Raw genomic sequence first — 15,323 nt, 5'->3', positions numbered from 1 at the left:
AAGCAAAGCTTCCAAGTCTCATGAGAAAACATAAATAGCACAACTCAAGGATTTTAAGCAAAAATATCATGCAGAACATACCAAAAAGGTGACACATTCTTTGACTATGATCAAAAATACACTAGGCACTATTAAACAATGACATATCAAGGTACTTACCTGAAAATCTGTTGAATATTTTCAGCTTTGATTTCCTTGAGGATTTCACCATAGGGGTGAGGATCATTTGGTTCTGCAGTTGCAGGGGAAGGAGGGCATTTTTTGTGTGCATAATACCCTACCACAAGTCCAAAAATAAATAAAGTCAAAACAGTGCAGAAAAGTTTAAGTATCTGACAAGAATTGCAGCGGTTGCTCTTTGATGCCGGTCTTGTATAATGCGAGACATAGTCCGGGTCTTCCTGAAGTCGCTGAAATCTTCCTTTAGGAGAGGCTGAGGGCTGAATGGGCTCAAGGTCAAGATCAGGATTCTGGGAGATTCCCAAATGGTGCTGGGCTGTGCCATCCAGTCGGAAGTGGTCAAAGCCAGGCTCCTCCAGTTCCTTTTCCATGTCCCATTCCAGCTCCAGGGCAGTAGCCTGAAGGTCATCACTGTCAAGGTACTGAGAGGGCCCCTGTGGTCTCTGGTCTGCATTTACTTTGTGATAAGCCATCTTTTTACCTATTTAAAAAATAAGGGGCGGGGGGGGGGGAGGGGGAGGGAAATATCAGTGTTTGCTCCAGTGTGCATGACAAATATTTAAAATTCTGCAGATCCAGTTTCTGTCTTCCCAAAAGGTCCAAAAGAACTGTGCATGCATACCTGAAGGGAGAATTAGGTCTGCAATACTTCATTCTGTGTGTAAAATTTAAATATACTGATCAGAAGCATTTGAGAGTCATCATTTCCAGTGTTCAGAGGCACCATAAGGCCCCTGAATGGAATTCTGGCCTCTAATGCAATCATACAGGCTAAGGACAGATGTTACACACAAACTGGTTTACCTAATCAGAAACCAGTTTAAACCTGTAACGGAAACAGACATTCAATGTATATAAACCGGTTTCAAAATGACCGAAACAGGTTTAAGATAGATCTGGATACATGCAGGATCAAACTTAATTGATTTAGGTTAAACCAGTCTATCAAATTTCTGTCCCAGATCCTCTCCAGATTCAAGTTAACTCATAGTCCCCCAACATCCCAGAATGCATTGCACCTCCGCCACAAACCCTGCCTCGCAGGACGGGCAAACTAACCTTGGTCCCTGCTGCCTGCTCCAGCCAAGGAAGGTCACCCCCACCCCTGGGCTGTCATGCAGCCGAGGCAGTGAAGCCTCTGTTGCTCAGCCCTGGTCCAGGCTGTGCCTGTCCGCCTGGCAGGACAGCTGGGGTGGAGAAGGGGGAACAGAAACTCTTCCAGCTCAGGCCTAATCCCTAACATGTGAGGCTTTCCCCTGGAGCCCACAAAAGTCACCGACACGCAGGTGGGAGGGAGGGGGAAGCAGTCCTTCCAGTCCGGGGCCAGCCCAGATCCCTGTGCCTCAGAGGGGGTCCCCCGTAGCAGGCAGGGCACCCCAAGCCCTGCAGCCAGTGCAGAGAGGCAGTACCTACCTCCCATCCTTCAGCATGGTCCAGCTTAGCCCCACCCCCAAAGGCGCTGGGGGAACAGTCCCTCTAACCTGGGGCTGAGCTGGTACTCCACAACAGCCTACATGGGAGGGATCCCCAAGCCACAGCAGGGTTCCCCTGTCTTGAGCAGGCTCCCCTGAGCACCGCTGCTGATGTAGAGGGGAATTCCTCCCCACCACCCCGATTCCTCAGCATGGTCCAGTGCCACCTTTGCCACACCACTGGGTGTTGAGGGGGGGGGCGGGGGATAGTCCCTCCAGCCTACGGTTGAGCCAGCACCTCACATAGAGGGATCCCACCACCTCAGGGGGTATTCCCGCTCCCCCCCACTCCCCAAGACCTGATGCCAGCGCAGAGGGGTAATTTCCCCCTCCAACTCTGGGGGTTGGACTCAATGATCTTCCGAGGTCCCTTCCAGCCCTAATGTCTATGAAATCTATGAAACTCTCCCATGTGGTCTAGTGATGGCTTAGACCTGCTCCTACAGGTGCTGGTGTGGGGGGAAGGAGGAGGGAGATAAAACTTCCTCCAGCCTAGGGCCAAGCTGGCACTGGACTGCACTGAGGGATGGTAGGGGGCAGATTACCCCTCTGCACCAACCACAGGACTTGGGGGGACCCTGGCAAGGCGGGGGGGAAACCTCCCAGAGGTACAGGGATCCCCCACATGTGGACTGCTGCTCAGTGCTGGCTGGACCCTGAGCTGGAGGGACTGTTCCCCCCCTGGGCTGCCGGGGGGAACATACTGGGCAGCCAGTTAAGGATGGGTCCAGCTTGGCTGCATTAAGGTGCCCTCAGCAGTGGTCAGCAGGCTAGGAGGTATTCTCTAGTGCCCCATGGCTTCTGGTCTGGGTGACTGCAGGCATCTGGCTGCCTTTCCAATTCAAAAGTGAACATCAATTCATTCATTATCAGTCTATTCTATGCAGTTTAGAGAAACCTGTGAAGATTGAATTGATTAAGCCCCGGGCTTTTTGACTATCTGTACTTAGTCTCAATGTTAATTCTCCATTTGGTTTCAAAGAATAAGCATCATTTAATGGCATAATATATTAGAGGGATATAGAAAACATTCCAGTACTGACAAGGGAACTTTCCTTTAATTTGAACAATATTTTATGCCTTTAATATCTATAATTCTTTAATAGAGGAGTAATCCAATGAATACCCCCCACCCCAAATAGTTATAAAATAAATATGTATAAATGTCCTTCAAAATCATTTTGGAGCCATCAATGGTTTCACATGTTCATTTTTGTACAGAGATTTCATCTTACTTGCTATCTAAATAATGCTACTATGATGTATACATACAATAACTTTAATGGTCTGACTTCAAAAGTAGAACATTGGGTTAAGAATGAAATTTCAGTCAAGGCAACACTTTATTGTACTTGCACGTCAATAAAGGGCTGCCGTTTGGATCAAGTGATCTATAACTTAGAGGTATTTAAATGCAGAGTTTCTGAATGACTGATAAATTTGCTTAGAAACTGTCCTGGCTGCTTTGCTCCAGTTACTTTTTTTCCAATTTAATAAAGCAAAATCATTGCTAAGTTGGTATTCTTACCTAAACCATTTATTTAATATTAAAGCATCTCTGTGGCACTTCTAGATGTTTCCACTGCAGCATGAGCCTTCTAAGTGGAACTCTGACCTCTAATACAAACATTCAAAGTCAATTCTCTACAAATCATTTTTAAACTGACTGCAGTGATGAGGCTCAGTTTTCATCCATACTTTGACAATAGACATTCCATCACATGAGCATCAGCAATTTAACGCTTTTCAAACATCGGACAGACCCATCAATTAGAATGAAATGCAAATACACATATTAACTCCTCACAGTGATGGATATCTGACTGACATCCATACTACTACTTTCTCCCTCTTGTTACCCATAGATATATTTTCTTTACGTAAGTAAAAAAAAAGCATTTCCAGAAAGCATTTTTGAGGTCACATATTGGATGAACCTACTTTGCATCGCAAGATAGAAATTTAGTTTATGCTTTCCAAACATTTATTTATTTTGTAATGGGAATAAAGAAGACATGCATCGATACGTTGAAACAGCCTGTTGTATGTTTTTTTTTTAAGTGCATCGTACTCTATACAATACCCGATTTATAAATCCATTTCCCTACACTGCATCTGCCATTTATTTAAATGTCTCAACATCAAGCAGGCTTGCAACAGCCAATGGAATACCTACTTCAGATACACAGCAATAAGTGCTAAGCCACTACACGTATTTTCCACCCAAATGCACCAGTCCTAATCGGGGTGGGGAGGGAATGAAAACTCCCCCAATGCCTACACTGGAAGCAAGTAAAAAAGTATCACTGTAAACTGTCAAAGTTACAGGCAGAATAGCAGACATGAGACTACTCAGAGAATTAGCTTCAGATAGTCCACAGAAAGCCTTTCTGTTAGGATTTTAAAAGACAGGAAGATATTTAAATGATCTTAAGACCATCTCTGAAAGGAATTCAAAGTCTTGCCACCTTCCAAGGGTTGAAACTCCATTGCTAGTTTTACTTGATGCCACTGTCATATCTTTATTTTTCACTAGTACTTCTCAATCACTAGGCTATTCTTCAGTCAATCACTGCAAGGAAATATACAGGTTGCATAGCTTCATCTACTTGGAATATAATCCTGAAAAGCCTTCCACATGTGATTTAAGTTTAGGTAGGCAGCTGGTTCAGTTTGCTTATCAGCAGACTGAAACAGTTTTAAAATCAGAACAAAGTGCACCTAAATGAAGGCCCTAAAACCTACATTTAAATAAATTTCTAATAGAAACTGACAACATTCAGAGCTGATTGTGTCTGCCTTAACTGTTAAAGACCCGCTGGGGGTGAGCTGTCCTTCATTAACAAGGACATAATAAACTGGTTCTTAAGCCTGTTGCCAGTTCTCCTAGAAGAGTTATAGGCTTGATCCTGCAAGCTGCTGAGCAATGTGACGCCTTTCCCCGGCAAAGCACTTAGTTATGAGATTATGCATGTGTTTTGGCGCCTCACAAACCAAAAACCAAACTGTCAACCAAGCAACGTAACAGTGGGGACGGAAGGGGGCACAAAAATAGAAGCAATGGCCACAGCCGGCCTGGCTGCTGCCATCACTTAGGCACAAAAACTACCTTGTTATACCTGTACTGTCAGCCTCTTTGCAAGATTAAGCAATAAAGCCATAACCCTGTGGAGACTTAGACACCCTCTACATGTGCAGGTAAAGGCACGATGGGATCTAATGCACAATCCACACAATCGCACCTCCTGCCATGCCATGCGATTGTTGTATTGAGCGTTAGATCTCATCACACCTTAGCACTGGCACAGGGGGAGACCTGTCGCAGGCTCCCCATGCACCAGAAAGCAAGCTCCTGTGGCTGGGAGCTTCTCAACTGAGGGGACTCCCAGTCACAGGAGTGCCCCACGTACGCTAAGGGCTGGGGAACCATGGCAGCCATGATCCCTAGGACTCGGGGGTGCGTTAAACCCCTAGGCCCTGTGGATTGTAGCTGCCTCAATCCTTAGGGCCCAGGGGTTTCACCCCCACCCCCCTCCAAGTCCTAGCAAGCGTGGCTGCCTCAATCCCCAGGGTTCAGGGGTTTTCACCCCCGAGCCTGGCAGGTCATGGCTGTCTTGAGCCCTAGGGCTTGGGGCTTTCATGCTGGGCATGGTGCTGCACCATTGCAGTTGGGAGCCCCATCAGCTGAAAGGGCTCCTAGCCACAAGGGAGACCCTAGTACATGTGCAAATTAAAGCCCAATAGCAACCAGCTATAAAGTTAGTATACATTTTTGAGGTCTAACTTTACAGCTGGTTGAAGTTTTTTATCATGTTACAGCTATTTCAATGTGTAGCTGGTCTTAAGGTAACTGCGCAATGCACTGGTCAACTGTGAAATACCTCTGAATGTGTCGAGGGGGCCTTATATATTTGTACTTAATTCTATGCAATGGGTTTTCTAATGAGACTCATAGGGCACATCGCCACAAGCCTGCACATACAGGACAAATCGTGGCATAGCTTTGAGGCGATGCAACTGCATGCATGCGCTCATGGGGATGTGCCCATAGTGTTCTTCTAGTGGGTTCGGGCTTGGGTTGCATGACAAGTGTAAAACTATCATCCTTAAAAAGGTAGCATTTAGTAAGAGCTGGCAAACATGACTTTTGAAACTCCCATTTTTATTGATTTCTCTTATAAACTGATTTGAATTTTTTTTTGTGTGCCTATGTTCCTTTGAAAATAAACCCAATCATTATAGGTGATTTTAAGATACATATTTTTCACTCTAGAGCTATTCTGGTCATTTTAAAGGCCATTTAAAAAATGTCAGCATTTCCCAGCAATTCCTACAATATCACCCTCAACGTGGAATAAGAAATAATAGCAGAATTTCAGTTCCTGTGGTGGGGCAACTGCTCATAACTACTGGCTTTTTAATGGTAACCACTGTACATTGGCAGCATGCAAGTACCCTATGCATTTATGACATTTTAAAAGGTATGTTATTGCTCAGTGAAATGTGTATTAATAAAGGTCACTTAAATATGTACTTAACCACACCATATAAAGACTCTTATGAATTTTTTTCAAATGGTTGTTACTCTGCATGAGCACAGCCACTTTTTAAAGTTTAATCTCTCAGCTGTTTTACTTTTCTCCCCTCAAATTACCACAGCTAGTTAGATTAACTGAAATTCAAAATTCAACTTGGTTTTAAAACCCCTAGCCTACGCCCCTCATACAAATTCATTGTTGGAGTAAATAGGCATAACTCCAGTTATATTCTAGCAGAGCCCAGAGTCCCCAGCCAAGACCAAGGCTCATTATGACTTTACCTTTGCCAACTGTAATTTTAATAACCAGTCTTTTTCTAGTTTCAGTTCATGTCCTAAGTGGTTATGGAAGATAACTTCATTTCAGAGATTATAAATGAGACCATAGAGAACATTCAAATATATTGAAAGGTAGAAATAAGGAGGGGGAAAAGAAAATAGTACAAAGATGCTGACATAATATGCTTAGGCACCAAGGATATTAGTAGATTGTAAGGCTCAAGAAAGGTCTATTATGATCTCTTAGTTTCAACTCCTGCATAATACAGACAACCATGTGTACTTCCATGAATACCTGCCCTCCCATTAAAGATCTCAAGAGAAAACCACCACCTATCTTGGCAAGTTGCTCCAATGGCTATTTAGTCTCACCATTAGAAACATCCCCTATTGTGATTTTTTAAATATTTTTACAAGGGATCTGAGCCTGAGCCTGCATGATGTGAACATCAAAAGCTATCCTAAAAATGCAGCTGAATATTCCCCTAATACACAGTAGCCCAAGATCCTTTAAAGTTTACGTTCATATGCAACTGCATTTCACTGTGGGAATAAGTTGTAATGGTTAGACACCAGATTACTACTATTTTCCTTGGCAACTAACTACATTACTTCTTGCACAACTGCCGTGTCAGAGCCACAATCCCTGACTCTGGGCTGTGGATATTTAGCAAGAAACACCCCAAGCTTCCCAATGCCATACTATTGTCTGGCAATCTTAGATCCCGCAACAGTGAGATCTTTGACAAAAGCTTCCAGATTTAGACTGATGCTACTAACTGTTTCTGTGGCAAGTTATAAGTACAGCCCTATACACCATAAATAGCTGAGAGATCAGTAGTGGGCTCACTCATAGAAAGGGTTGCACTGCTTAACACTTCCTCGATGATATACAGAAGACTGGAATTAAAAAAAAAGCCACTTAGAGAAGGGATGTCAAACATGGTCCATGGGCTGCATCCAGCCCATGGAGCCATATGATTTGCTCTGTGAATTGTTGGTCTGACCCCATGCACCAGCCCTGGCCCTGCATCCTGCAGGCAGCACAGAGATTAGTCTGGGATGCCACATGTAGCCCATACCCCAGGCTTCCTGTGCTACATGAAGCACCAGTCCAGCCCACGCTCACTGGACCACACAGAGCCCTAAGGCTAGTGTGTGCTGCATGTGGGACTAGACTGGCTGCATACCCTGCAGGCAGCAGAGGGGTCAGTCTGGGGTGCACATTGCATGCAGCAACCTGCTGGACTGACCGCAGATTTACTCCATGTACTTCAGCCCACGGTGGGGTGCGTATGTCTTGTGCTGGCCTTGGCATAGCAAATGCAGCATATGGGCTGGACCTGGTGCCACAGGTGCTGCACAGGGTGTCAGTCCCAATTTAGCCCTCAGACCAGCCCAGTAACCAGATGAGTTTGACAGCCGATTTAAAGTATCCTACTACTGAGAAGTCAGCCTTTACCAACCAATGTCCACACGAGGGTTCTAGAGCACTTCCCTTTCAGTTTGCAATAAGAAATAGCTGCAATGCTTGGCGAATCTCATTTTAAGGGTGTTTTTTAGTCCTTATTTTTCCTGTCTCAGTTTATCCAAAGTGTTTTTGCTTTAACTCCCTGTAATAATTGTGTGTCTGGGCAACCCCCAAAAACTGAAATAATGTCATCTGTTTAAAGGGCAAATGGCTGCACCTGTTCTCGAAATCAAAATACGCACACGTCTTTAAAAACGGTATGACAACAATTCATTGCTCTATCAAATCAGTTGATGCCAAGTTTCAGTCCTAGCCAGATTTGTTTGCTAGAGTTATAAATCCCTGAAGCTAGAGGTTTGCAGAGGAAGTGGTAATAACCTTGACAATAGCAGTGCAAACAACAATGCTACACTGCACAGTAATTCAGATAATTGTGTGTTATTTCCATCATCTCGTCCTTAATTTTTCATGATAATGATTTTTTTTTCCTTACTTTCTTTTGTGAAATGGCCTTGGCAATTGTTTTAGTTACAGTAGGAACATTAAGAGTCCTTTATTTAATTGTCAGTCTGCATGTCGACCAGATAAAAAACAAATGACAATAATTATTTGTTGTTCATGCTTCACTAGCTGAATAAACAATATATACACAATAGGAAAAAATGTGTACCATTGTAGCAGCAGACATTAGACTTAAGAGAAAGAACCCATGCAGAGCAGAGCTAATTGTAAAACTGAATTTATCTTTTGGTATAAAACTACCATACATTTTCTGGCATTTAAAAGTGGAAGTAGAATCTTTAACAACTCAATAGCACATCTAGTATTATTTTATTACTGTATTGTCAAGAGCCGTTGTTTGGGATGCGGCACCATCTTGCTGAACACTTAGACATCTTGTAGCTTACTCATGTAACTAGAAGGCAAGGACAGACCTCCACAAAACACCTTGAAAGCAGCAACTAGTGTATAGTTTCACTTGTGGGGAGGCAAGATGAAGAGACGGTCAAATAGCAACCTTGAAGTCAACTTGGAGAGTCTGGTTAATGCACACATGCCATTCGGTGTCCACTCATCCACTACATGAAGAGCTCAGAGTCCTGTATCCAAAGACACGACACAAGTCAAACACACAGTGTTACCCTTAACCACGCATTTCCTTCTTTTGAGTTTCAGCTTTAACATCGGCATCCACCTTTAGCCTCTGGACAAGACTTCCAAGGAAACACAAAATAAAAAGACTTCATCCCAGCTGGACATAGTTCTCACTCACCACTGAGGTTATTCATACATCGGATTCTGGGGTTCAGCTTTCAGATCCCACTGCTTCTCCCCCTCAGGCACACCCTTTGCATAAGCCTGAATTAAACCACCATTGGGATCCACATAAACCCAAAAGGCTCAGCACTGAACTTGCCAGCCTTCCCTCCAAAAGGGTTTTTATGTAGCCTCCTTCCCTGCAGTCTGCAAATAAGCCAGGTGTCTCCTTTTGCTCCTTTTCACAGGCCTGACACAGGTGCAGGGACTGGGGCTGATTGAACTCACTGCAGCCTCTTAACTCTTTCCACCCTGTGTAGGGTTTGCATACCACATCACAGGTTCTTGTGAGGTTGGTATGTCCTATAATATACAAAAACATCCAGGCAATTTTTAAAATATTTACTATGTGTACAAGTGGGGGAAAAATATTAGTTATTCAAATGTTTCCTTCCTCCCCCTCAAAAAGTCAACTGATTATGGGTTACAAAATGTTCTAATATCTTCCCACATGCATTTTTTTTTTTCTCTTCAAATGCAAACTGTTTCAGAATAACACACCACATCTTTCTTCCCCAATGGCCTGAGGTTTTAAAGATCCAATCAGTTACTTATTTGTTCAAGAAATAAATCATTGCTGGGGTGAAGGTCTTGTATGCCAAATTTATCACTGAGCTTGATATAAAAATAAAATCACTACAAATGGGGCTTAATTTGAAAATGCTGACTCTGCTTGAGCTGCAGGAGCAAGCTAAAGCATAACTTGCTCTTACTAGGTCAAAGTAAGTACTGCACAGGACTCCTTTGTGCTCCTTTCCCCCCCCCCCTTCCGTGCTAATATTTGTGTAGGAGAATTTTCAGTCCATTTTTTCTGGTGACCTCTTTGCTGTTTGATTCCTACAATTGAATTATTCAGACTCACTCATCTTAAAGTCATTATTAAAAATAAGTTAGCTTAAGGCTACAAATCCTGCACTTGCATTCCAGTATATATTAACTGTGTCATCTTACAGATCTAAAATGCTAAAAGAGTTGTGAAATAATTTAGGAGCCCACATCCCATTTTGAAAAGCGATTTAAACATTTTGAATGAAGAAGTGCTTCTCTGTATTCATGTATAAGTAGTCTATTTTGACCTGAATGCTAGGATTTTCACTGTATGACCATATTGGCTTAGCATAATAGCAGGCTGGAAAGAAAACAAGCACTCAAAATAAATCACCGCACAACAAATGTTTGATAACTGTTATGGAACAACGGACAAAGCCATAGGCTCTAAAGAGCCTCGTTCCACTTCCTGAAAGCCAAAGATCCTGGGTTTAAATATAATATGGAGGACTGAAATCCTGGAAAAAGAGAAGAACTAAAAAAACCCTGGATGGATTAGAGACAGACAGACAAAAAGGGAGAAATTTTCTCTTTCTAGAGCATAGGCAGTAGGGCAGTGCAAAGCTTCAGGTGCTGACAGGATTTGGCGGAGATTTGGCCTGATTTGGCAGATGAATCTCCGAATCCAAATCCAATCAGGAGACCTATAAAACGGTCCGAATTGATTCAAAGCTCTCCAAATCAATTTGGAAAAGATTTGGAGAGCTTTGGAAATTCAGGCAGTCTCCACTCGCCGTCACAGGGAGCTGGACCTGGACTCCATGCCAGTAAGTAGGGGGTGGGGGAGGGGAGGATGGAAGAGGGGACCATGAGGGGACCTCTGCCAGGCCCCATCCTCTGCCTGCTCCCTCAGCTCCCCTGAGTGCCCCCTGGCCCCTGCCCGCTCTCCCAGCCCCCCCATGGCTACCCCACCTGGCCCCAGCTCTGTCCTTTAAAAACAAAACAAAACCAAAAAAAATGCCACTCACTAGCTCCTGCCAGATGAGGGGGTGATCCCCACGGCCTCATACTGCTCCACGCTGTATGGGGGGCTCTGCCATGAACCCCCATTCCCCACCTGCTCTCCCAGCCCCCGCCCCTCATAGCTGCCCCACCCAGGCCCAGCTCCTGGCTCTTAAAAACAAAAGCCCTGCACTCATCAGCTGCTGCACTGGCCTCGTGGCAGAGCCCCTCCATGCAGTTCGGGGGGGGGGGCAGCAGGGATTGCCCCCCTGCCTGGCAGGAGCAGCGCTTTTTTTAAAGAGCTGAGAGTGGGGCCAGGCAGGGCAGCCATGGCGGGATGCTGGGAGGCAGGCGGGGGATGGGGGCTTGTGGCAGAGCCCCCCACACAGTGCAGGGCAGTGGGGTGCAGTGGGGATCACCCCCTCTCCCCACCTGGCAGGAGCTGGTGAGTGCCGGGCTTTTTTTTTTTTTTTTTTTTTTTTTAAAGTGCCAGGACACTGGGGCTGGGCAGGGCAGCCATTGATGGGACTGGGAGAGAGGGTAGGGGATGGGGCCTGTTCAATTCAGAGATTCAGCTGATTCTGCAGCAGCCAGATCTCTGAATCAGATTCGGTTGAATTGATTCAGGACAGTGATTCGAATCACCGAATGGAATCACTGTCACCCAATTCGGCCGAATCCAAATCCAAAGCAAATACTATCTGCTTCGCACAGGCCTAATAAGCAATTATTAAGGACAGGCCTAATAGGCAATTATTAAGGAGCCATTTGTGGTGACCAGGCTGACGTGGACTCCCAGTAGTGTGTCTGAACAAGGTCAGACTGCCTGAGGGATGTCAAATTTGTTTGATCTAGGGGCCAGATCCAGACTGTGGGGCTTCTCATGAGCTGGAACTGAACCATGGGGCTTCCAGTCGTCTGAAAGAGCTGTTAACCACTGTGGCTGCCAGGGCCATTGTTTCAGCACAGCTCTAGAATATAGGGAGTTAACACTGCTGTCACGTGTCTCCCCCAACCATCATCCACCAATTTTAGTCACCAAGGCAAACTGAAAACCCTGATTTCAGTGCCAGGGACTAGGGGGGCCTTAACTTCCTGGGTTCTGGAGCCAAAACAGGAGGGATTAACACTGTTATCATAGGGGCTCCAGCAGCTGCAGCAATGAGCCCTGCAAGGAAGATTCAGCCTGCAGAGGTGGGTGGCCCAGTCCATGAGAACCCCTATGGGCTGGAGGACTGGACAACCCACCTCTGTTAGCCAGGACCAGCCTACAGGCCATATGTTTGACACAGTCTCAGGGTATGATGAGCTTCTTCCTTCTCTAAATGCTTAATGCTCAGTGGAAAAGTAAACTGCGCCCCCCCTCTCCCCCCCCGCATACAAAAGTACAATAAATAAAAAACCAAATGAGATGGCTGCTCAATCCTCATTCTTATAGGGAAGAGTTGCAACAGCTAAGCTGTCAAACCAGTTAGAAAAGCAGAGCAGATGAACAAATGTGTTATCAGTGAGATGCAATTAATATGGAGCCCCACAAATTTGTTGACTGTACAGACTGCCCCCCACCCCAATATTTAAAAATTTGAAAAGATTCTTTTTTTCACAATAAGTTTTAAAGAACCTTCCCCTACCTCTTTTCCCTCCTCCCCCTTTTTGGGGGTCACCCTGGTTTTATGGTGTTTCATGACTTTCAATCCTGAGGTGAAACCCTTAAAAATGAGATATTATGGAGCTGAACATGGCATTGTTTACAATTTGGCTATATTAGTGTTTCACTCTGTTTTTGGTGGATGGTCGCCTTAATGATTTCCTGCACGGTTTATAACAGCAAATAAAATGAAACAGTAACATAATTTTCCGCTTTTCTGAACTATTTGTATCTGAAAAATTCAAAGCTGAAGTAAGTTTACTCCAGCATCGTACAAAGGGTATTTTCTGACTGAATTTCATGTTCAAGCTCAAGTACAGTAAGTTGCCATGACAACTGGGGCTGCAAACCAAGCAGAGAATATAGTTATGAAAGCATATTTGTGTACACATACACATATACACACGCACAGACAGGCTAATGCTCCATAATTCTATCAATATTCAATCTATCCATCTATCCACTGCCATGCATTGGGCCTGATTCTGTTGTTGGCCTGTCATTAGCATGTTACTGAAGTCAGCTGAGTTATCTTGACTCATAAAAAACCAGAGTGAAAGCAGAATCATTCTGTAAATGATATACAGCATAAGACAGTTTCTAAATATCCAGTTAGTAAAGACTTCAAGCAACAACCACAGTTTCCGTGAACTAAACACAGAGACCAAAATTTGCCGTAAGATACAATATTGTAAGGTTCAGGGCTACTACAGCTATGGGCTAAGAGTAGGGTAGTAATGTGCCTGGTGACCCTTGACCTTTCTTCTGAGTCTCTACTGAAATAAGCTGTCAAGTTTGAGAAATGTCAGTGTTTGGTCATTTGGGTCCGCCTAGAGGCATAATTTCGCATGGTGTACCATTCCTGTGAATTTATTACAATGTTATTTCTCACAAAGACAAAGTGGTGTGACATTCAGCATCCTGAATGAAACTTAATGTCCTGATGCACAAATGCTGAATTGCTTTAAAACCAAAATGAATACATATCAAACTAAACTCAATAGAGGTCATTACCTGTGTTAGTCTGAAGTCAGACAAAGCAGGTTGTTGCCTATGAAAGTTCATGCCTGCGGCCTTGTCTATATGTGTGGCGGACTGCGCAGTTCTTACTGTGCAGTCATTTAGTACTTGCAAAAGCAGACCTGCCCATAAGCAAGTACTAAATGACTGTGCAATAACTGGCATTACTGCACAGTACTATCGCCACATGGTTTTTTTCTGATGCTGTTGCGCAGTAGCAAGGAGCAATACTATCACTGCAACATTAGTGCCCGGCAACGCTACTGCACTGTAGCATCTTGTGTAGATGCTCCGCTTTAACCAGTCAGTCTCCAGGATGCCACCCTGCCCTACTGTTGTTATACAATGTAATACAATTCCATAGGTTTTTCAAGCTTTCGCTATTCTAAGGAAAATCAGTGAAAGCATTAATAACTTGGATATATATACATATGACACAGCCTGTATGTATTGCAGTGTTACATGGAAGAGCAAGCAAAGAGTAAATGTGCAAAACATTATTATATATTGGTAAGATATCACCCAAGTCGACTTAAAAACAGCAGCTGTTCACTGGATCCACTTTCCATTCAGTAACTTAGCGGCCACTAATTTCAAGAACTCAGCATGTGACAATTGTGTAGTTTATGCACGTGAAACTCAAGGATTTTCACACTGGTACTGAAATTGTTGAGAGTTTTGCCTGAATAAGGACTGTCTTAGTCTACCAGTCCTTTCCCACAAGCTTTTGGCATGTTAAGCCTACCCCTTTACTCCATAAACCACAGAAACATTCCTGGCTGCTGTTACTACCATGACCATGACCAACACCCTTAATATATCGGCTGCTGGTTAATCTATACCCAATATCCCTTCTCAAGAAACTGTGGATTAGCTTTAAAACAACACCAAGGTCATACGAATCGTGTGTATTGAGCAATACTTGCAAAAGGCAGGCGTTTTTCTCTCTCACCCTTTTATTTATTTGTTACCAAATCAGCTCCAACAGCTAATCTCAATGGGCAGAGAAATAATCAATCAGCTAGCAGTACATTTGGTGTTAAAGCCAATCTGATTTCCTTCAGTGGTGCAAAGGAGATCCTTCACAACAGCGAACTGCCCTTCACTGCAGAGATCTCTTGACCTCAAACACATCAAACCACACCAGACTATAAAGCGAGGCATCCACGCTATGAGCAAAATATGGATCTCTCTTCCACATCGGGAGAAATAAACTGGCTCTGTAATATTATTTTTCCTAGTAAATTTGCAGGGATTCCTTAATTTTACATAGGAGGAAAAAAGAAACATGCCTTTGTTTACTGGGAAATGTGCACAGTTTAAAACACGACTCTCAAGATATCCTAAGGATAAGTTTAGCATATTTACTACATATCATAAAAAAGAATATCTCTGAATCTTCTTTCATTCTGGCTGCATACAATCCATCAGCCCCCTGTGAATACGTTCATAACCAGAACAACACAGTCCTGAAGTTCTTGCCTTGAAAATCCACTTGCCCTGCAGTGCTGCTTCATCTCTCTCTCTTTTTTCCCCCTCAAATGTTTATTTCATTTCTTTTAAATACACTATTTTATTCAATGTACTTTACACTGCAGGAGAGGAAATTCACTGCTGGACCGAAGGCAT

General features: G+C 43.9%; 1 protein-coding gene across 4 annotated transcripts in view; it reads right to left on the bottom strand.

The window, feature by feature from the left end:
• NAALADL2 (N-acetylated alpha-linked acidic dipeptidase like 2) overlaps positions 1–15,323 on the bottom strand; it is a 1,094,482-nt gene that overhangs the window by 631,021 nt on the left and 448,138 nt on the right. For all 4 annotated transcript variants that reach the window (XM_059731159.1, XM_059731157.1, XM_059731158.1 and 1 more), the window contains one exon: positions 160–661. In XM_059731159.1, coding sequence (XP_059587142.1) covers positions 160–653 — 494 coding nt within the window. In that variant the 5' untranslated portion in view covers positions 654–661. The remainder of the gene's footprint in view (positions 1–159; positions 662–15,323) is intronic.

This window comes from Alligator mississippiensis, chromosome 7 (assembly GCF_030867095.1).
Source record: "Alligator mississippiensis isolate rAllMis1 chromosome 7, rAllMis1, whole genome shotgun sequence".
Taxonomy (NCBI): Eukaryota; Metazoa; Chordata; order Crocodylia; family Alligatoridae; genus Alligator; species Alligator mississippiensis.
The sequence above is the reverse complement of the archived record's forward strand: the minus strand, read 5'-3'. Positions and strand labels throughout refer to the sequence as shown.